The sequence below is a fragment of the Dicentrarchus labrax genome, unplaced genomic scaffold (assembly GCF_905237075.1).
Source record: "Dicentrarchus labrax unplaced genomic scaffold, dlabrax2021, whole genome shotgun sequence".
In the NCBI taxonomy this organism is placed as follows: domain Eukaryota; kingdom Metazoa; phylum Chordata; class Actinopteri; family Moronidae; genus Dicentrarchus; species Dicentrarchus labrax.
Window position 1 is genome coordinate 16137715 of NW_026136709.1, and position 23044 is coordinate 16160758.

The window sequence follows — 23044 nt, forward strand, 5'->3', positions numbered from 1 at the left end:
AGCAGCGGTGTTCGTGTCAATAGTTATAATCGTTTAAAGAACATTAAAACATTTTCATGTGGTCTTTTAGACACGTTTGGTAATAAAGTCGTTGACGGTTGCTACGGCAACTGGCTGTTGATTCCAGGGATTGCTCTGTTGCTGATTAACAAGCCTGTTGTCAAGCTGAAGTGACGCGATCTCCTTGGTTTCGACAAACTGCGCTTGCGCACTAGCGATTTAGCATCATGGCGGAGTCGTTACGAAAATACGAGCTAATTTTCGGCGACTGAGAGACTTCAGAAATAAAAACACAGATGAGAACATGCATAGCGACAAGGTAACTGCTTTATCTTTGACTTTACCGTCTGCGGACTAAAGCTGGGAAATGTATATTCAGTAGATAATGTCATGTCCGCCATTGTAATCATCAGACGTTAGTTATCTTAAGAAATTAACGTTGAATTGCTTTTTGGCATTGAGTTGTTTTGATGTCATAAACATAGTGTATGTTGTCTTTAAATGATATGGGCGTCCAGTGAACTTATAAACCTATTTATCTAGAAAATGACCAAGGAAGACACATGGAGACCAGCTGACCTGAGGAGACACATCAGGGTAAGTTTCTGAGAGTTTAGGAAAACATTGCAGGAGGAGGTGATTGAGGCTGGATTTATATCAACAGGCAAAATCACACCCGTAAAAGGTTTTATTGTCTCATTTCTTAGGAAGAAGGGCGTGTTGATGAGAGAAAGCCTCGGGGAGGAGAGTCCATAGAGAGACGCCGCAGAGACCCAGAGAAGGAGTCCAGGCGAGAGAGAGACAAGCACAGGGAGAGCACGAGGGAGAGACGAGATGAAGACGAGAGAGACAGACATGCAGATCTGCGAAAAGAGGGCTCCCGGGATAGGAGAGGCGATAAGGAGAGGGATAGAAGAGATGAGAGGGACAGGGAGAAAAGAAGGGAAAGGGACAAGTTGGTAGATGGGAAGAGGTACGACGATGATTACAAGGAGAGCAGAGACCGGAGGCGAGATAGGGAGGAAAAGCATGAAAGGGAGAAGGACAAGGAAAGACACAGAGATAAGGAGAAAGAGAGGGAAAGGGACAGAGAGAGGGATAAGGAGAAAGAGAGGGAAAGGGACAAGGAGAGACGCAACGAGGAGTACAGGGACAAAAGGAGGGAAGAGAGAGACAAGGAAAGAAGGAGAGAAGAACGGGACAGAGAGCACAGAGAGAGGGAGAGAAGGAGACACGGGGAAAGCGAAGAGGGAGAAAGAGATCGATTAGAAAAGCATGAAAGAGAGAAGAGAGATCGGCATAGAGAGAAAGACCGACACAAAGATGAACATGAAGACAAGAAGAATGACAAAGAAAGACGAGAGAGACACGGAGACCGGAAGCATTTGGAACCGAAGGAGGAAAGAGGTAAGGCCACATCCGTGTGTACTACTGTGTATTTCCTTATGGGGTCAACATTGATATCTTTCTTATTTCAGAGCACAAAGAAGAACATAGAAGACATAAAGAAGAGAGAGAGAGACGGCACAAAGAGAGAGGACATCCTGTAAGCATCCGCAGTAATATTAACATTGTGCTGATATCCCACATCTTCATGGGTTGATGTATCATCGTTTTAACCTTGTGTGGATTTCGCTGCTCTCCAGGATGAAAAGCGGAAGCATGACAGTGAATCCAGAGGGCAGCGAGACTCGAAGGGGTCAGGTGAAGAGGTCAGGCATCATCGTGGTGACAGAGAGCGAGCTGAAGGGGACAAACACAAAGAGAGAAAGCACAGAGAGGAGGAGGAAGGAGACAGAAATCATCACAGAGACAGGGAGAGCTCTAGGAAATCTCTGTCTGACAAAAGTCAAAGACATGAGACTAAAACTGAGGTTTGTATGTCTATAAGTTGCCTGTTTACTGAAACCTGTAGCTCCTTTTATTTTCTGTTTTTAGTTCCCTAACGGATTGCGTGGCTTTTTCCTCCATGTGTCATTTTTGTGATGCAGGATGTAGCAAAAGTGTCTGAAGACTGGACAGCTAGTGTGAAAGATGCAGGAGACACAGAGGAGCCTGTAAGATGCGTGCTTACTTTGCTGTGGGCACTTTTGCTTTTAGTTTGGTGGTGCTGCATTTTTCTTACTCCCATTAGTTACTGGCTGAACATAAACAATATATTTTTTCATGCCAGTTACAATGGAGTTTGAACCCACAGCTACGATTCCTTTACTTGCATGAAAGCAAACCATATTTTAGCTCATGCTGCAGCTGCCGCGTATATAAAGTTATGAGCTGAAACTGGTATAAATAAGCTTGAACTGACTGCAGGTGAATTGATCTTGTGAGCCATCCACTGTCTGCACTGCATGCTGTGCACTCCTTTTCTTCTACAGTACTTTCAGCTTCACTGTAGTGCTGCATCATCCCAAAGAGTTTCTTCACACAAATTTAAGATATTTTCTACTACATTCTGCAGGTTGTCAATGATGAAGATCCGGCTGAACAGGAATATGAGGATGACTTTGAGGTAATAATACTAACCCTAACCAAATGCTTTTTTACTTTTCTCATCATTCCATCATCATTTTCTGACATTTATTGACTTCGTTTCTGTTACTTTTGCATGCAATTTACATTCTAAGAAACTGGTGAGTATTCAGAGCTTTTTATGAGTGTGTACATTTTTATTGGGGATGCACCGATACCACTCTTTCAGACGTACTTCCATTTGGGTGCTTGTCAATGCAGAGCACTTAATAATACCATTACTGTTCTAACAATGACTTTAAAAACATGTTTTATTTTCATCAGATTTTCCTCATTTTTTTCTAATACTTAGCAAATTAAATGTTGCTAATGGTGTAAAAGTTGCTTAAAATATCTTTTCTCCTCCACCTACCTGCTCAGCTAACAAGAGCTTACGTAATGTCAGACTGCTGTAAAGTGGTATCAGGTGCAGTATTGGAGCAGTTTTATTATTAAGGATAAGTACAAGCGTATGAGCTCAGTATTGAAAATGATATCGGTATCAGTGCATCCCTAATTTTCATTCTTATAAGATATAAAGTTTGTGCTCATAGCATCTTGGTTGTTTTTGTATTTTGCATTAATATGTAATAAGTGACGGAATTGATCTGCTCAAAGGATTATGAGGAGGATTTTGAGGAGATGGACGAGAGCTCAAATGAAGGTGAGGATGAGAAGGAGCCACAGCGTCCAGAGGTGGGCGAGGAAAGGGAGGAACTTACAGCACAAAAGAGAAAGGAAATTGAAGCAATACAGAGAGCCATGGATGAAGAGAACGAGAGAGTCGGAACAGCTCAGTCCAGAGAATTAACAAACAGAGAGGAGGAAGATGAGCCTAAGTGGTCCAGAGGTACAGTTCTTTTTTTTACTGTATTATTATTATTATTATTATTATTATTGTTATTATATTCTTTATGTCTTTATAATGCTGGGATATAATGCATCTTTGCTGCTCTGTTAACAGGATCTGAAAGGAACCAGAGTAGAGCATCCCAGCGTGGGAAGTTTATCGACTTTGTGGCCGCAAAGCAGCGTGAAGTCAGTAAGAAGGTTGCCACAAAACAGAAGTAAGTTAACTTGCGAAAACATCTTCATGTTACATGGATGGTTGTGATATGATTGGATACTCGTAGTAGTTGGATCGTTCCATCAATGTGTGTTTTGTTCTGACCACAGGAAACGCAGTACGGAGCTCCTTCGCTTGATTGATCTGGATTTCTCGATGACATTCTCCCTTTTGGATCTGCCACCTGTGAATGAATATGACATGTACATTAGAACCTTTGGAACTGCAAACACTAAGCAGGTCAGTCTCTGTTTCTGTCGTCTGTTTTACTTTACACAGCTGCCTGTAACCAAATTATAAAAGAGAAAGGCAAAAATATGCAATGTCTTCCTGTAAAAAGTAGCTGTTGTCCATGTCTGAGTAACGGGAACACTTCGTCCTTTTCAGGCTTACGTTCAGTGTAATGAGGACAATGCAGACCGAGACATCCAGACAGAGGAGATAGAGGTGTTTGAGAAGTGGACACAGCATCCTCCAGAGCACAATGGAGCCTGTGGTGGTAAGGAAAAGCTAAGATTTTTCTCAGATTAACTTTTTTATGTATAGTTCAATAACAGCGTTTTTGTTTTGATAGATCCGAACCTCTCCCAGGAAGCACGAGACAAAACCATAAGTGAAATCAACTTTGATTCGCAGCGTCTGACGGCATTTCTGCACTCGGCCTCACAGGTTTTTTCTTTTTACTCATTCACAGTTTTAAAAATGGAACAGCTCTTGACTTCCTACATGAAAGTTTCTGTGACTGAAACTAACTCCTGTGGTCTTTTGTGACTGAATCAAGGTCATGGTTGTCCTGTTGGAAGAGGATCAAGCTGAGAGAAAATCCCTGAGAAAGCTGAAATCTCAAACGGACACTCTATCTTTTAGCGATGGAAGTTTACAACTCAACACCAAGTTGCCTTTCCTTTATGGTGCATAGTCTTTTATCAATTGTTATTTGTACCTTGAGGACCATACTAATTATTCAGAATATGCTGTATAGACCAGCACATGTATATGATTACACTACTCAGGTAGATATTCCTTATTCCATTTTTGTTTATTTGCAGGTCGCAGCGTCAGCCTCTTGCACTTCTCTCAGGTCCAGAGGCAGACCATGATGTCAGTCCACAGCCCTACAACCAAGCCCAGTGCTGTGCGTCTTGACAGCTGCACGATCATCTGCATCTGGAACATCTGGGAGCCGTCCAGACCTCAAAAAGTCCTTGTCTACGAATCCGAGGTGACATTTTAAAGTTCCCTTTTCAGTTATAGCAAAGGTAGCTGTGATAAATAACAAAGTAAAATTTTAGTGACACATGAGCAAGTATTTATTTGCTCATTACCAGAAAACAGACCGGAGATCTACATTTTGTTGACGTACGTTTTACCAGAGGAGAATTAACAATATTAACACACTAAACATTTGCTCTACTTGTCCTCCGAAAATGACAATTCCAATCAAAATTGCTGTGTAATTATCCATATTTCATTATATTAATAACCCAAAAAGGCCTTTCTAAAAATGCACCGAAACCATTTTTCTCACCTGATATCAAACTTGCCAATAACTTGCGAGGGAACCAAAGTCACCTCACCTTTGACATGCACAAAATGTCTACACAAAACACTGACACCCTTTTAATCCTCGCTGTTGCAGGTGCAGTGCTGTTGCTTCAGCCCTGGAAAGGCCATATTGGTGTTTGCGGGCACATCAGTCGGCTCCGTGGTGCTGTGGGACCTGAGGGAACACGCTAGTAACCATTACCGCTTGAAGATAGGGGAGGATGAGTGGACTTTCCGACAGCCCACCTTCTCCACTGGTATGTTACAGACGATAGTGGTATTCAATTTGTTTTCCGTATGTGTAAAAACAGTCATGGCTGGTTGAGAGGATACACACATGAATACATACACATGAATTCCTATTTGTTTGAAGCCAAAGATGTAACAGTTCCACTCGCTCAGTATTAATAAATTTCCTGTGTTTTTATGTGACATTTTCTGTGCCTTTTCCCTCTACTTTCTTCTTTTTTTCCTCAAATTTTGTCATTGCATAAAGAAGGTGCTGATTTCCCCAGGGCTTTCTGCAGGGTTCACCAAGCATTTTTAATACCACACAGAATGCAATTTTCATACCCAGTCATACCCACAAAAGTATGAAAAAATATGAATGAAAGCCAGTAGGGATGATGATATTTATTGGTCACATTTTTGTCAGTACTTTCTTACTCTTTCTTACTTAATCATTAAACATGACCTGGACTGGATATGTAGCAAAAAATGGATGGGAGGATGGATGATCAGTGAATTGAAAGATAGCTTCTTTTTTAAAAAAAGAATCATTTATTTAAGTTTGAAGGTCAGAAGTCTGGAACAGTAGCACCAGGGATTTTCCAGACAGTTTCCAGACAGCATACAAAAACATTGGCAGGCTAGAAACTTTATTCTTATTCTTATTATTCTTAAAAAACATATTTCCAGTATATGGTTATTCCGTATGGCCTCTTCTGTTTCTCACGCTTAAAGTTCAGAGGTTGTTTTTATACATAGCACTAGCGTTGAGTGAGTATGTGCTGATGTCCTCTCTTTTGTCAACACAGATGCAGTGATGGCCGGCTCTGGCCATTTCTCATCTGTGACGTCTGTAGAAGTTGTCCCCTCCACTGTAGCAGGGGGGCTGAGGCCAGAGGTCCCCTTTTTGGCATCTGAGGAAGGTATGGAATGGTGTGGGAATAGTTAACCCATTGATGAGGATCGTGTGTATCATTTTATAAATGTGCCATATTCTTTTGCGATTCACAGTTAGTTTTTTATATTTAATTGTAATTCTTTTTCATAATCCAGAGTCATCAGGATTGTCATTCCAGCTGGCTTCTCTGGACGAAACCGGGGTTTTAAATTTCTGGGTAGGTTGGGCACCAAAGTAGTACATTTAAATATATACATATATATATATACATAGTACATATCTATACAAAGGAGAGTTGAAGGGGAATTGAAGATATTGCGTGAGGTGAAAGTGGATGGTGTGTGCCGGTGTTCTGGAAACAAGTTATTTTAGTTTGGCCCAATGATTTAGTCCACTCACCAGCAGGGTCAGCGGTTGCAGCAGCAGTGACTGTAACAGACAACTCATAGTTGATCGTAATTTTCTTCCTCAGTCATAACTCAATCAGATGTAAGCACACGATACACAATTCAACATGACTTACATTTCCCAAGGATATCTTATCTGTCTTATATAAAAAAAATCCAAATAAGTAACCATAAACCTGCTTATAAAGAAAAAAAGATGTGTCTCCTCCAGATCTTGCCTGAGAATGACCACATTTATATGTTTTCTTCAGAAAAAAAGACACCCATTGATAATTGGCTGTACATCCATGGATACATTGCCAAGAGAAAATGCTAAGAACTAATTCAGCATACTTTTAATCGTGATAATTTACCAAAATGTAAAAAGAAAGAAGCTTTATAGATAACGGGTCAGAAGTTGTAGCCCACAGCTAACTCACTGACTACATGGCAACATTATGCTTCCTGTTTATATGCTCCAAAATTATTGGAACTGTAGTTGCAAAACTTTCAGCATTTTCATGTTGCAATATCAATATTGTCTGTCGACTTTAAAAACCTCTGCTGTACACAAACATCAAAGTTATGCCATGATGGACTTGATGATTTCCTCTCTGTGTCCTTTAGGTGGTAGTGGAACTCCCCAAAGCCAACGAGGCAGGTTCTCCAACAGATCTAGGTATGACAGTCCCTCTTTTTCCCACGAACATACTCAGCTTTCTCACACGTGGGGTACCAGCTCCAGCCTGTATCTCTCGTTCTCTCTTGCAGGGCTCAGGCCTGGCAGCAAAGTGAAGTTACTTCACAGCTCCTCCCTCCTCACTGCTGAGAGGTGAGATTGATAAATAGCTTGTGATGATCATCCGTCACTGCCAGCCACTGGGCTCAAAATACCCCACAATGTCTTTACCCAGTGGAACACAGCTGCTCTGGCGTGGTCATACGATCTTGTTTGTTATGTACTGCGGGCTGTTGTTTGTGTCACCTCAACGTTTGATGGAAACATATCCGTGGTCATACATGTGCGGTGTGAATGTGATGCAGTGTCGCGTTCCACCAGTTGCACAGTTTGTTTTTGGCAGGGTATGTTGTGACCTTTCACCTCTGGTTTGACATTTTTCTCCCTCTCTCGGCTCGTCTGGCTCTCAGGGTGTCGCCGCGAGATGCAGCGAAAACAGGGCCGTTACAGACACTTCATTTAAAGTTCCTTCCAACAGACTCCAATCATTTCTTTGTCTGCACCAATATGGTGAGCTTGATCTTTTCTGCCACAGTGTGATGTCCTTTCAAATTTACCCCCTGAAGATATTCAGAAATGATTTCCACCATAATTGCAGTTATTTCGTGTCATTTTGTGACAGTGTATTAATATGATTTCTGTCTAGGGTCTGGTGAATCATGGAACGAGTCACGGTTTGAAGGCTCCACCGAAGTTTTACAGGTTTCAGGAGGCTGGAGTCCGACCCGTTGACGTCAGCTCAATCCACTTTTCTCCCTTCATGCAACACTTGTTCTTGGTGAGAGTGCAGTTTTTTGACATTAAAAAGACTTTTGCTGTTTTGTTTGTTTCCCCCCCCTTAATTAGAAAATCATATTTTTGTTGCCTCCATAGAAATGTTAAAGTAGAGGAGCAACAATGTCCTGCAAGGATTTAATGCTGTGCACAAAAGCAAGGAAACCAAATTTTTTCGGGGGGATTTGATCACGGTCCATTCCAGAGATTGTGATTTGTGAGTTTGAGTTAACTTTATTACTGTTACAGCAAATAGAAAAAAAAACAACAAACCTGCATTGGTTACCTCAAAGTGCAGGACAGAGAGGACAACATTCACAGCATGTCATGTCACATTTGTCATACTGTCTGACTAGTTGTGCGCCAGGAAACCGAACACCACTGTTACAGCTTAATTTACTGAGCTGGGACAGTCTTATCAAATTAACAGACACTTGCCTTGTCTGTAAGATTGGGCATGGCTTGGCTCCTTCCCCTCCTTAGTGCATTTATAAAGCAGTAAACAACTGATGTTAGACATGGTAGCTCTGTGGGGAGAAAGGGATTGTATAATACCTATGAGGAGGACTTTGTCAGTGAGAGATGCTCACAGTCTACCAACACTCATCAACAAACCCAACTTACTTTATGGTTAATAGTCAAGTGTGTGACCAAACCCTTGCCCTTGTTCTTGTTTTTAAGTGGTTTATGTGTTTTTAATGCACAGTATTGCTGTTCCTGTTTAATGTTTTTAATGTGTCTTTTGTAGCTGTCATTACACCTGCCCGGGGACTGCAGCTGAAACTGAGCTGTCTATATAATAGTCTATACAGAAATGTCTATTAATATGCACTGTTCTTTTAACTTCAAACTGTATAAATAAATAAATCATCATACATAAAGATAACATACAATTATAACTATATAATATGCTTTCATACCTTTTCCCCTTATTCCAGGTGGGTTGTGGAGACGGCAGCATCAGGCTGCATGCAGTCAGCCATGAGCAGCCTGTGGCAGAGTGGAAGAATGGTACAGCTGGTGAACCAGTGGTGTCACTGCACTGGGCCCAGACCAGACCGACAGTCTTCTGTGTTCTCGATGCAGCCTCTAACCTCCACATATGGGACCTGTTGAAAAATGATACAGAGCCTGTGGTCACTGAAGGGATTCATTCTGACAGGTAGATTCAGACATGAGGGATGATTTTTGTTTTCCTGAGGAGATTTATTGTATTGATATGTGGTTCACATTTTCTGCTCTCTTCTTAGGGTGACCGCCATGGCTGTGTTTGGAGACTCAGGACAACAAAACACATATTCAGGAATAGCACTGGCACACGAGTCAGGAACAATAGAAATGCAGTATTTCACAAGAAACCTTACTGCGCCCATTACTGCAGAGGAGGAGAAGTTGGAGAGTATGATGACTGAAGCCTTCTGAACGCTGCATCATTTTTAAACTCTGGAAAGCATAAAGATCAATTTATAAATCCGATTTTGTCACAGTCACTTTACAGTGTATGTCCTGTTTCATTTTGATGTGTGTATTCTTCTTAAATCCATGAAACATGCCCAGAAAATCTAATATTAACATACATTAGCTGTGAGAAGAATGTGGCTAAATACCAAAGATCCTTTATAGGGGCCACAATTTATTTAATATCCTCCCATAAATACATTATAAGAAACAAATAATGTAAATGTTTGTTGATGTAAATATTTGTACTATTTGATTAATGTGAAATATTTGTATGGTATTAACAAGTTTAATTTTTATATAATAAACTGAGTATATCTGTAGGTGTGTTATTTAATGTTTAATGTGTTTGTGTAAGTTCTTAACCTGCCCTAACTTCAGTTTAAGTATAGTGTGTTTAACCAGGATTTTTATTCAGTTAACAGTTAACAACATTAAGTTTCTAAATTTTATTTCCCAACATGAAAGTCTCTCCAAAATGTCAACATTTGATGAGCTAAGAAAAACAACCCCTGCTTTCAGCTTTAATGTAGATAACCTAATAAGATTTTAGGATAATTAATAATACAATATAATATTATTTAATTATAAAAAGACAAAAATAATTAATCAGCTAATTTGACATGACTCAAGAAGGCAATTCTAGTGGTGAAATGGTAAATCCTTAAATTATTTATTTGCCTAAAAGTACAAAAAAATTAAATATACTGAGCCTAAAAATTATCAACCTGTAAGTCCTTCAGGCTCCTAAACATCCCAGATTCCCAGAAGAAATACCAAGGACATAACCTCAGTGTCCTCAGTGGTTTATTTCACGAATAAAAGATGAGAACAAACATTTTGTTAGGAACCATTGAAGTTGTGCGACCTGCAGCCATGGGTGTATCCGAGCAACCGGTTGCCTAGCAACGAAGACCGAGCTGGGACCCGAGAGAACAAACTTTTAGCTCACTGATGCTAGCTTTGTTCATTGTTTTTAAACTAATTTAACTCAACAGTGTGTAGATGTAAGACGTACTGCTGCACCCGGGCTACATAACTACTAGTTGGTGGAAGGTAAACACAAAGTTTAACTTAGTTTACTCACCTTTTAGGCCGATACCCAGCGTTATAAATCTTTAACTTTTACTAGTATGTAACGCTAAGCTAGTGTTTACACAAGGATGAGCTAAAAGGTAAGTTATTTTTGTTTGTTTGTTTGTCTTATGGTGACTTGAATCCGTGACCAAATGGCACAACATTTGTCTTCCCTAAACTTTCTTTATTTGTTGGATTGAAGTGACATGTTGGCCTTTAGTTCATATATTAAAATATTATAAAACAGAATGGATAAAGAAAAAAGGAAAAAGTAACTTAGTTCCCATGTTTTCCTACAGTTTTAACTTTTAACTATTTTTTACTGTATTAACTATTGTCAGTTTAGCTAAGTAGAAAATGTCCCTAAATCAAATACTGACGGGCAGAATCAGGCTTCTATACCTAAAATAATTACATAAGCTATTGAGTCTTTAAAATGATCGGATTTTACAAACAGTAACTCAAAATAAAGTAACTGTAGATGCTTTGACAGATACTGAGATCATTTGTGTAATTGTGGCATGTTTACGATTTGAATATTTTTAAAGCAGAAGAAGAAAATAATATTTCAGGATCAATACAAGGTTGCATAAGAAAAAGAAAGTTGCAGTCTTTAACAGATAATTAACAGTTTTCATCTTCACATAAAAGGTTCAACATCTACTTTGAAGTGCTTGGTCCAGGATGTTGATGAACGCTGTATTTTAAGTTTGTTTGTGTTTTTGTGGAGTGCCCTGCACAGGTAAATGTCACATAGCCACCAGCAAAAAAAAGAGACGTGCAAAAGGTCAGTGGATGAGTCCTGTGTAGAAAGTGGTAGAGATGGTGGCCCCAGGCGAGGAGACGAGAACAACAACAGTAGTCTACCCCAGTCCCCCCCCGAAGCTGCTGTCTCAAGAGAATGGGACATCAAATGGGAGAAAGCAGAATTTGTTCAAGCAGGACGTGAAGCAAGCCACAGGCAAGGTAGACTACGTCGACATGATGCTAACGTCTTTTGATGACTTTCAGAGGTCATACACGCCTTATATGCTTTCTCTGTGTCTGACTCTCCAGGTAAAAAACTCCAAGAGCAAACAGCATGTGTTTGCTCATGGTCTCCATCGCGTTCAGCATTTGCCCTGTGACAGCCCTGTGCGTTTCATGATGTATTCTGAAGCTGCTGCAGCATTCATTAGCCTCCATGCAGACAACACAGTTTGCCTTTATAAAGCTGATGGCCACAAGCAGACTTCCATAGCACACCTCCCTTTCATGGGCTTGACCGCCACAAAGATCTCCGGTCATCTGGTGGGTTGGGGCCCAGGGCCTGTCTTCACACTCCTCAACAGTGAGTTGGACCCCCTGGATGCTGCTCACGATGCCCTGGACATACGTGTGTGTCAGGCTGCAGAACACTCCACAGAGTTGGTGACTGCAGGTGTGGGCAACGTGTGCGTGTGGTCGGTGATGCTCATGAGGTGTAAGGTGAGGATACAGGAGGGGCTGCAGCAGAGCACGTTCACTCAAATGGCATTAGCCCCTCCGCGATCTGACAGACCCCACAGAGCGTTTGCGGCGTGCGGGCAGGCCGTCACGGTGGTCGATCTCAATGCCGGGAAGGTTTTGCAGCACAAGAGGGATCTCTGCTCACGGTGTGTATGTGTGCATGTGATGTGAGTTGTGAGTTTTTTTTAGCATTAAGATTAACAAGTTATGTTTTACAGAGACATCACTGCAATGGTGTACTGCTCTCAACTGGACTGTTTGATCATTGCATCTGAAGAGCTCTCCATTAGAATATGGGGTCCAGATTGGGAACTGCGTGTGACTTTTGTTGGACATAATGGTAAAGTCATAATGTCTATGCACATTTTTTAAGTCCCTCTTTATGATTATACTTGAAATATTCTGTTTCTTTGCCTCTAGATGTAGTGAACTCACTGTTCTACTGCCCTGCATTAAGCATGCTGTTATCAGCCTCTGTGGATTGTACGATCCGTTGCTGGGACATGGAAGAGGGTCATGTAATCGAGTGCGTCCACACAGAGCCGGAAAACCCTCCATTGTTCATAGGAGGCAACAGAAAGGGAGACACTTTCTTCTCCTTCTCTCACCAAGGAGTTGACTTCTGGACCATCAGAACCTTGTACACTCTCCACTGTAAACTCAAAGGCGACAAAGGAGCCCCACTGAGACAAATCCTAGTTTCCCCCTTCCCTGCACCTTACCCTACACGAGTCCTCTGTGTCAGCGGGGACAGTGACATTGTGCTTGTGGCTGCAGAAACAGGAGCAGTGTTGACTTCCTTTAAGGCAACGCAGAGGATTTTGTGTGCCGACTACTGCCTGCATAAAGAGATTCTGTTGGCTCTGACTGAGACAGGTACGGTGCTCCAAGCCAACACGCTTACTAATCCAATCACTTTGATGCAGGAGTGGAAGAAGAGAGGCCAGGGGCCCTGGCGGTACAGGGACGGTGTGACTGAGGATGATGTCCAGAATCTGCCTGTCCCTGGCCCGGCTTGCTGTCTGGTGCTTTACAGTTATGTTGCTGAAACACAAGGAGCTTTAGAGGAGTGGAGGAGTTTGCAGGACAGGAGAGGATGCAGTCACAGGAACAAGGCAGCTCTTGATGATGCCAAGAATAAGTGAGAAATGTTTCTGCATTTAGTAAATATACAGTTGGAGAAATTATCTTTATTTCAGCTAATTTGATTGCACTTTGCTTAAACAGGTTTTTGACCATTCTCGGCCAAAGTGGAGGCTGTGTGAGCGTTCTGAAAATGGACGATGGGAAGGTCTTTTACAGGACACCAGCACACAACGGCCAGAGAGTCACCGCAGTGCAGGTGTACCCCGAGAACGGCTACCTCCTCTCCACAGGTATTTCCCAATGCAACTTAACTGCCTTTTTATGCTTGTCAGTGTTGACATAACAGCTTTACCCCAATCCCCAAGGTGAGGACATGACAGTGGTGGTGTGGAGAGTAAACCCCTACGTCCAGGAGTGTCTCAGCAAGATGCTCAGCCTGCACTGTGGCCAACCACTAGTCTACCTGGCAGCGCTGGATCGCCAGCTGGCCCTCACCTTTCAAGATCCCAACAGTGGCACCTACAACCTGATGCACTTTAACCTGCTCAACCAGAGCCAGACCGGTTACTCCCCAGTGGAAGGACATTTAGACCACTTCACAGGTAAAAAAAACTGTAGAAAAGTGAAATTTTGTGTCGCTAATGAATCAATTGTAAAGGGTGTTATTTGTTTATTTGTGTGTGAGTGACTATCTCTGTTTTCTTGCAGGATTGTGTGTGTGTCCTGATCTGGAGGTGTTTGTCTCCAGCAGTCTAGATGGGACAGTGTGCATCTGGAATGAAGATAATCATCTTATTGGGTTGGAGTGCCTTACCTGCTGCTGATCTTTTGCATTCCAGTAACTTAGCAATATATGTTACTTCATTTATCTGTATGTGTCTGTAACCCCTCCAGGACGCTACGGCTGAATGCAGTGCCTGAGTGTCTGGTTTATGGTGGATTTGGAGGGGAGCTGTTTCTTGGCATTAGAGGGGATCTGTACAGGATGGATTGCGCAAAGTTCCTGCCACACATTTACCAACAACTGGTAACTAGTCAGCTTACAGCCTGGTTGATGGATGATGTGGGGGATAATTTGATTTTCAAACAAAGCTACAAAATATAAGCAAAATGTTTCTTTAATCCCTTCCTATTTGCACAGCTCCTTTACACTTATTGTGCTGAGCCCGTTCCTGACTGGCCTATCATCGTGAATAAAGAGAAGTGCAGCAAAAAAAAGTAAGATTTATTTATATTACATATTCAAAATAATCCAAACCAATGATCTAATAATCCATGAGCGACATTGGTGCAAACAGCAATGCAAGCACCGACAAAGATGATGAAGAGGGACTGCCAGCAATCGCCAGCAATTTATTATCCACTGAAGACATGTGGAGACAGAAGGTATGTGTGACTTGGTAGATTTTTAAGTGTCAATTAAACACTGAAAAATTTGTGGTGAATATTTTTTTCCATCTGTCTTGTTCCAGGAGCATGACAAATTAGTGGCCTCGAACATGGACCTTGCTGCACTCCTACAAGGCTCAGTAAAATGCAAAAAAGGGAAACCTCCCAGTACAAAGGAAACCAAGAAAGAGGCTTTTGATCGCTACATGAAGATAATATATGGGTTGCCCTTCAATATTAAGGTTTCTTCATCCTCCTTCCCCCACTTATTTGATCTGCCTCTTTTCAATACTTTCAAGAATACACAAAGTTTTGGCAAATAAGCTTCATAATCAACTCACCTTTCCTTCAATAATACACTGTTTTGCCTAAAAATCACAATATTTAGTAAAAGTAGGTAGTATGATGCAGTAATATATTTGCCAGAAATCAGCTATTTTATTTGAATGTTTTGCATATTTTCACTTTCACATCATTAATAGGATAATGCTGTGCTTTCAGATTGATTTTGATGAGACCTTGGATCAAGATAATTTTGAATTTGATCCTGAACCATGTGACATCAACCGTTATGTGGTTCCTGCTGTGAAAGAGGAAGTCAAACCTGAATCTAAGTTAATCATTCCTGTGAATGTGGAGAAAAAGGAGGTAAAAACTGTCAGCATGATAAGAAAAAAACTTTTTATTCGTCTTAAGCATGTCTGGAAGCAAAGTTCTTCATCTGTTTCTCCAGCTGCAGGAGAAAAAGGCTCCAGCACCTAAACCAAGGACCCTGATAAAAGTCAAGCCATTGCCTGTCGCCAAACCCAAGAAACCAGAAATCATAGTGGAGAAGAAAGAAGAGGTGAGAGCATTTATTCTCTTCTAATACCTTCTACACTACAATAACTGCATAAAACAGTAGCTGTCATTTGTGTTTGCATCTACATGTATATCTGCGCTTGTCCCTGTAGCCTCCTCCAAAGATCACGTCTCCAGTAGAGCCACCCAAACCCAAAACTCCTATTCCTCCTCCTCGCCGTCCAAGGACCCCAACACCACTCCCACAGCGGGAACCCACCCCTGAGGTGCCGACATTCCTCAAACAGTTTGCGGATCAGGGCTGGTTTAAAGACTTCTATCCTGATAAAAAGGTAGCCTATGCTGTTCACCGGGCAATCATATCATGCACAATGGATAATCTGGTTAAGATCTTAATGAGTGTGTTTGTGTGCAGTGTATCCCGAGCACCTTGTCTCCAGAGGATTTCTCCTTGCAGCTGATGAGCTGTCTAAACACCTGCAGTGCTCCATCTAAGATTAAGATCCTGGCTGCACTGCAGGCGCTGCACATCCAGGGACTCTTAGAGAATACAGACCAGCTCTACCGAGGTCTCTCTGACTTGGTGTCAAAATTTGTGAGATATCCCATGGTACTGTCTGTGCTGGATTCAACATTATCACTGTGCATTTTAAGGAAGTGGATTTTGAGGTTGTGTCTGACTGTTTTTCCTGTGTGTGTTTCAGTCACCTGTGGAGCGGGCTGTGCTTGTTGAAATGCTGCATCAGTTGATGCGTCTTAAATCTCCCGGCTCTGACCTTGTGAAAAAGCTTCTCACTCTTCTGGCTTTTAAAAAACTGGGTCTCCGGTGAGTCCATCAATTAAAGTAACAATTAGTAATCTTTATATTTAAAGTGTCTAATACCGATATCCTTATAAATGACAATGTGACAGAGGTGTTGCTTGTAGCGATGAACAGCTTTATGGAGACAAATTAAATACTGGACTTACATTCATCAGACAGACGGAAACAGGACTGCAAATTAATGATTATGTTGCTCTGTAGCTGTTGGATGTGCAAATAAGCAACTGTTTGCTAACAAGTGGCCAAAAAATGTGTTATTGCAGGTTTAATCGAAAGAAACCTCTGAAGTGTAGTTGAAACTCTCTGAAATGACTGAAAGTCTGTATTATCTCCTGTCAATAGAACAACAGTGCTGCACATCCTGACTGCATTAGGTGTAAGTGAGGCCGACCAGTGGTTGTGGCCAGAGCTGGAGAGCTGGCAGTCGGAGCTGCAGGACCAGTCTGACGTGTGGAAGAGCCTCCATGACCGAGCAGATTGTTGGCTGGAGTTATGGACCTCCAGATACAAAGTTTGTGCTGTGTTTCATTTAAATCTTAAACTATCTTCAATTCCTGTTTCACGTCTGTAGTAAAAGTAGTAGTAGTAAAACATTTTTCACATTCATTATCACCATATATTAAAGTATTTTTGAGTGTGACAAAAGGACAGAACAGGTGTTTGAAAACTGAGAGGCTCTCGTTCTGTGAACCCGCTCTCCCCTGCTCCTGATGTCCTTTACTGTGACCTTAACTACTCTAAATAGGAGTACGTGAGCTGTTGACTGGCATGGCCGGTGGCGTCGCGGCTGGTTTTGGCTTGCTACTGTAAGTGATCAACTGCTTTCCCTCTCTCTCTTTCCATGTCACCAGGAACATAACAGGTATCTGTACCTCAAGAGTACAGCAAAGTGGAAGCCGCCAACCTTCAGCGTGGTGGATGTGCTGAACTATTTCTGCTCCATCCAAAAAGAGGAGCACAGAAAGAAATGTATTGCACCAGCTGGTCGCAAAAACACAGTGCTATTGCCCCTATATGACTGGTATGTAAAAGTCGTGTATGGTTAGTTTCTTCTGGAAAGCTGAGTCTACTCCATCTTTTCTAACCTAATCATTTATTTTTTTAGTAGTTCTCAACCAATCCTTCGACTAGGAGAGACGTACAGCATGGCCAGGACATCCAGGCCACCAGGTAAGATTTCACTGTACAAAGACTTACAATTATGTGCAACTGTATCTGTAGACATCTCCTGCTCTATAACATCCAATGCATTCCTCTTATACAGGTTTAATTCTGCCTCCCCTGAGAAGCCGTCCCTTCCTCTTGCACTTCCCCAGTTTCATCTCTTTGCCGTTACCTCGGGTCACTCTCCTCCCCTTTCACATCTTCTCAGACGGAGACTGGGTGAAGGCCTCGCCTCGCCGCTACTTCATTCAACAGCAGTCATATGTAGAGTACTACAGATGATGCCTCTACACTCCAGTTTGTTAATATGTTAATCATCACACAGTTAAATGACTCTTAAAACTTTGCTTTATGTCTGATTTATTCTGTGACTTACAGTAAGTAAATGCATTCATGTCGTATAAAGGTGATTTGGTACACTCATTTCCTGATAACGGTGATACTTTTTGACTCCGTATACAATTTGATTGAATACAAAAAGGCATCCTGAACATTTTAAAACAGATATTCAAGAAATACAGTATGACAAATATGCAAATAAGAGCAGCACAAAGAGAAAGTACATTACTGAATAAAGCAGAAAAAACACATAATAAATTGAAATATTTTGCACTAACATTTATTTCCTATTAAAGGAAATATTAAAGGAAACCACTGTCCAACTTGTAGTTTTGGTTGTTGGTGTGTTGTATGCAAATGTAATAGCTGATCAGACACTGTATCTAAATGAGTTCCATACATAAAGAAAGTACTGGTGACATTTGTAAAGGCACGAGGGCAGCAGGGGGACGTTAATCTTTGCATCCCAACTGTCCTGTTAACCTGATTACAAAGAACAAACTACTTTTTGGTACAAAACCAGCAGTGACTCATATGCAACAACTCAATTTATACAGTCAAAAGTGAACTTATTAAGTAGTGTAGCACCAGTTTTTTTTTAAAGCATGGCTTATTAGTGTCTCCTCCGTATGTCCATTTGTCGTTTATCTCTAGCTCTGCCATCAGGCCAAGTTTTATCTTCCGATCCATTGATTACATTCATGCTCCCAACAACAACAAACCAGTTGCCTTCATCTTGCTTAACTCTGGCTATCCTTGTGTAACTACTCCTGTTATTTAGGTTGTACAATTTTTTACATATTGGCTAAAAAGGAGATTGTTGTGTCTCGGTGGAGGTCTGCATTGAGTGTCTTGCTGCTTTGTTCCAGTTATTTAAGAAATCAAAAATTAATAATTCATCCTTCAGAAGAGACAGATGATAATGAAGATAAAAAAGCAGATAGTTGAATACTACCCGATAATAGGGTGACAATTTGATTGTCAATGTGTCTGGTATGTGTCGGTGCGCAAACCTAAAAGCACCAGCGTCCTTCACCTCTGCTCTAGTCCATCAGATCTTTATCATAATTGAGCAGGTCGCATGTCAGAAAGAGGTCAGAGCGCCCGCTATCAATCAGCACCCTGTTGAGCTGGCTGCTCGTCATGTTGATTTCTGTGGCTTCATCCAGTGGCCAGTCTAAGAGCTGAGCACTGGAGGGCAGGTCGGGAAGGCCCGGCTGGTAGTCCTCCAGTGGGTTCGGATACAGTAAGTGGCGGAGAGAGGGCATTCTCACGGCCATCCTCACCAGGTTCATGAGGCCAGCCATGGAGAGAGGGTTCAGGGCCAAAGCCAAGCTCTTGAGGCCCGAGCAGCCTCCCAGTGAGGGCAGCAAGAGTCCCAGCAGGCCATCGGTCAGGCCACAGCCACTTAGAGAGAGGTGCTGCAGGCTACTGGAAGCCTGGGACAGGAGGCGGCGGATGGAGGGCAGGGTGATTTCATCCAGACGGTTCTCACTAAGCTCCAGCTGCTGCAGTGTGGAAACATGGTGGCTGCAGGACAGATAGGCGAGGTCAGCCGGGCTCAGGCTCAAATATGGCAGCTCCAGTATCTCTAGAGGCTGAGGCAGTGAGCTGTAACAAAAGAATAATAAAAAGAAAAGTGACATTGTGCTATTTACCAGGCTCAAGGTACAGAGTTAGCATTCATGTAACGGAGTATCGAGGCCGTACCTAAGCAGCACACGTAGCTGTCCAGGCAGGCGCAGTGCAGTCAGGCTGAGGCGTCGCAGCTCTTTTAGTTTTGCCAGCCCCAGAGACAAGTCCCTCAGGGCCTCCTCTTGGCCACTTTGGTCTCTGCGAAAATCTAAGTTACAGTAGTGCAGGCGAAGAGAGCTCAGTGCAGGGAAGGTGGAGAGCAGAGGCAGCAGCTCAGCCAGGCCAGCCACCCCGAGGCTGCTGTAGCGAACATCAATGCCTAGAAGACCCTGGTGAGGCAGGAGGTCTAGCAGGGTCCTGATGCTAGACACTGAAATCTCTTCCACGCGCAGGTATCTGCACTGAAGCTTGAGGGGTCCCAACGTGCTCAGAGCCACGCGAACGCGCTCCCAAGAGCGAGCATTTACAAACAGATCAGCTCTCACATGCACCAACACTTCATTATGTATATCTTTTTCTTCAGTCTCCTTTCTGCTGCCTCCTGAACCCGTCACTGCAGACTCTCTCTTCCTCTCTATCTCCATCCTCCTCCTGACACCTTTAATCAGCTCCTCTTCACCCACAATCCCACACAATCCCACCCTCTCGCTCTCCAGCTCCTTATTGTCTGTGCTTGCCTCATCCAGATTTGGTTCCTTGCCCCTCTTCCACTGCCCCCTCTCTCTTTTCACATCCCTTTCTCTCTCCAGAGCCGAAAACCTTTTCCTCTCCCGCTCTCCCTCTCTTCTCTGTGCCCTCTGTGCTCCAGCTCTGGCCTGAACAACCATGGTGCAGAGAGCTACAGTCAGAGACCAGCCTCCCATGGGGTCTCCCATCCCTCCTTCATCTCCTTGCAGCCCACACAGTTCCAGTACTTGCAGGGCACACCTGGAAAAGAGGGATGGCTCTTAAAGCTGCTGCAGGTAACTTTTATAAAAAATAGCTTTTTGTCAAATTCGTTAAAACTTTCACTATATCCTGACAGTAGTACATGAGGCAGATAATCTGTGAAAAAATCAGGTTCCTCCTAAAGCTCCTAATGACATTTGCAAGAAGCCACCGCAGCTGACTGAAAACAACCAATCACAGCAGAGAAAGACAGCCGATTGCTGAGTGGCTTGAAGCTTTGGGACGTCGGTATTTCTAGCTTTCTCGGCTCTGTCATGTCTGTCATGTATGGCATCCTTGGTGTTCGTCCATCTAACCACGCTGAACTGCTACAACTAATTATAGGATACTGTATGTGAGTTGCAAGATAACAGACAGTGATCGATAGTAAAAGAGTAGTCAAACAAGTATTTATTGAACTCCAGAGGAGGAAAAGTCTGGATAAGACTCACTTTATAGACTAGTTCCTCTGCGCTTTATGAACGTTTTCTTATACACTTTGACATTTGATGCATTAAAGTTTAAATGTTTTGTAATATTTGTGTGTAAAATTTAAATAAAGTTAATTAAAATACAAAAGGAAGAGCCAGAGGAGCCAGATTTATTTCAGATTATCTGTCTCATTTAATACTGTCTTCCCCAGTAACTAGTAAAGTAACTAAGAACTAAAACGTTTCAGTAATGATATTACAGTTACTGCCCCCCCAAAATATCATTAGTTACAACATTACTTTTGTTCTCATATCTTACTGATCTAAAATCCAACAATCAAATAACATCCATGGATTTATACTCGTACATTTCAGCAACCGGAAATAGTCACATTACTTTGATTTTAACAAACAAAACTGGATTTTATTCGCAGTAAGTCTGAATTGTGGAGAGAATCACCAATTTCATAGTAGCAGAAAAGTTACATAAATAATAATCAAACCAAGTAAAGTAATAATACGTTTGAAAAGAATAACATAGTGGATATAGTGAAAGTGACTGATAAACAAGATAAAACATCACAATCCAAACACTAACTAAAACAATAAACCACTGCTTACCTTTGGTCCGACAGTCCTCTCACCACAGCGAGCAGCAGAGCCTGGATACAGAGTCTATTTGGCGCAGTTTGCCCTCGTTTCCTGCGTCCACCGACACGCAGCGTGCGTTCAGGCCACCTCTGCACCAGCTCGCCCACAGCCAGCGGTCTGCGGCTGGTGAAAGCGGCCTCCAGCAGCGGTCTGTACAGCTCCCCGGGCACCCACCTCAACCAGCCGGGCGACGAGCTGTGGTCACTCACCACCTCTCTGGCACAAAGGCTCACCAACGAAAGCACCATGTTATTTTTATTTTTATTTTTTTTTGAAGCACAGAGCAGCTTTAAAGCGGAGATAATGATTGCTCTGCAGGCTTCACACGTCGGAGAGTTAGCTAGCTGAAACTAGCTCGACCACTAAGATTAACTTTATGACAGAAACTTGATGCGGTGTTGTAAATCCCACCTCGCCCCCCCCAACCACCAAAAAAAGACTTTATAACAGCATCTGATATCTCCTCGGGGTTTTTAACAGTGATAACGAAGGCGCCGACGACTGGAAACCTTTTGCAGGTGAAATATTAAACGCTGGCACATCACGTTAGCTCAGTCGACAAACTCTCACTGAGGAAGCTGCTGCTGGAGGCGGCAGTGTTTACAATTTACACTGACGCACTCTCGTGACGTGGCACGTAAAAAGAGAGGGGGGGCAGGGGGGGCGACGTCACGACTAGATGTTGAACATTTGATGTGCACTCGTTTATTTGTTTTTGTTCTCTTTTATTCGTGATTTTGTGCAGTTATTTATTTCTTAATCTTTAATGGGTCTCAGCATGAAAACAACTGGACTCTGAAGTAAAAGAAACAATATTACAGCGTACAAATACCTTATTTTAAATAGAAGTATTGCAGGAAAAGCACAGATAAGTTGCATTTAGCAAGTATCAAAAGCAAAAGTACTCAATAAAGCAGTGAGTGTATGTTATATTACTATCATATAGTATTGCATAAATATGACTGATGCCTAAATGTATAAGTAATGTTATTGTTAATGTAGATGTAGCTGGTCGTTAACATATAACAACAAATACAAAAAAAAAAAAACATAGTTTATAAGCCAATCATATATTTTGTGTTTTTCTGTAAGTAAATAACTGCAGTGGAGTAAAATAATTTCTCCAGAAATTTATTGAAATTGAAGTATAAAGATGAAAATAATTCAAGTACTCATATTATTTGAGTAAATCTACTTAATTGCTTTCCACCACTTGGCCAGGCCTCCCTCGAAAAGAGATTTCACTCTCGACTTCCTGGATAAATAAATGTTAAACAGAAAATTAAATGCACACACAAATCAAAAAAATTTTCACCTGATTGTTTATATCCATATTTATGTTCTGCTTCTATTTTGTTTTCACTGTAGGAAAAGTCTATTAATCTTCTTTGAGAGCATTTTGCTTTCCTGTGTCTATAAATGTGTAAAAACTGAAAAATAAAAAATGAAGAAAGAGGTCTGGAATGAACCACCGTATGGTGCTGCTGCTGGGACCAACCATATATCACAGGCCCGGTGCTTTATAAACCTTTTACAGTCAAATTCCCTGATTGATTCAGTGGAATAAAAGAAGAGATTGAATCACACTGGTGAACCGCTGTTTATATGGAATAAGCAGAGGAAACAACGTA

The 23044-nt window shown here is 41.9% G+C and overlaps 3 protein-coding genes across 8 annotated transcripts; 2 read left to right on the forward strand and 1 right to left on the reverse strand.

The window, feature by feature from the left end:
• Positions 1 to 192: 192 nt before the first annotated feature.
• On the forward strand, positions 193 to 9925 carry dync2i1 (dynein 2 intermediate chain 1). Of its 2 annotated transcripts, XM_051410882.1 has the most exons (23): positions 193 to 319; positions 544 to 597; positions 708 to 1407; positions 1479 to 1546; positions 1647 to 1874; positions 1992 to 2057; positions 2459 to 2509; positions 3127 to 3358; positions 3473 to 3575; positions 3685 to 3814; positions 3962 to 4073; positions 4149 to 4243; positions 4356 to 4485; positions 4624 to 4796; positions 5214 to 5376; positions 6157 to 6270; positions 6401 to 6462; positions 7259 to 7310; positions 7403 to 7463; positions 7781 to 7880; positions 8017 to 8148; positions 9083 to 9306; positions 9395 to 9925. In XM_051410882.1, the coding sequence occupies exons 1-23, from the start codon at positions 305 to 307 to the stop codon at positions 9564 to 9566; spliced, it is 3237 nt and encodes a 1078-aa protein (XP_051266842.1). In that variant the 5' UTR covers positions 193 to 304; the 3' UTR covers positions 9567 to 9925. The 2 variants fall into 2 exon arrangements, with proteins under 2 accessions (XP_051266842.1, XP_051266844.1); XM_051410884.1 differs by lacking the exon at positions 1992 to 2057.
• A 553-nt stretch (positions 9926 to 10478) lies between these two features.
• On the forward strand, positions 10479 to 17864 carry wdr97 (WD repeat domain 97). 5 transcript variants are annotated; one of them, XM_051410877.1, is made up of 21 exons: positions 10479 to 10777; positions 11410 to 11645; positions 11736 to 12313; positions 12386 to 12507; positions 12588 to 13308; positions 13395 to 13543; positions 13619 to 13855; positions 13962 to 14052; positions 14148 to 14280; positions 14395 to 14471; positions 14552 to 14639; positions 14726 to 14884; positions 15144 to 15290; positions 15376 to 15486; positions 15596 to 15775; positions 15859 to 16053; positions 16148 to 16269; positions 16609 to 16777; positions 17118 to 17287; positions 17372 to 17436; positions 17531 to 17864. In XM_051410877.1, the coding sequence occupies exons 2-21, from the start codon at positions 11502 to 11504 to the stop codon at positions 17710 to 17712; spliced, it is 3840 nt and encodes a 1279-aa protein (XP_051266837.1). In that variant the 5' UTR covers positions 10479 to 10777; positions 11410 to 11501; the 3' UTR covers positions 17713 to 17864. The 5 variants fall into 5 exon arrangements, with proteins under 5 accessions (XP_051266837.1, XP_051266840.1, XP_051266839.1 ...); XM_051410880.1 differs by having other exon boundaries at positions 11422 to 11645; XM_051410879.1 differs by having other exon boundaries at positions 10479 to 10658.
• Positions 17774 to 22016, reverse strand: si:ch73-174h16.4 (leucine-rich repeat-containing protein 14). The gene is made up of 3 exons (XM_051410885.1): positions 21384 to 22016; positions 19480 to 20331; positions 17774 to 19380 (listed from the first exon to the last, which is right to left on the reverse strand). Exons 1-3 carry the CDS (start codon positions 21659 to 21661, stop codon positions 18813 to 18815), a joined length of 1698 nt encoding a protein of 565 aa, XP_051266845.1. The 5' UTR covers positions 21662 to 22016; the 3' UTR covers positions 17774 to 18812.
• Positions 22017 to 23044: the final 1028 nt, after the last annotated feature.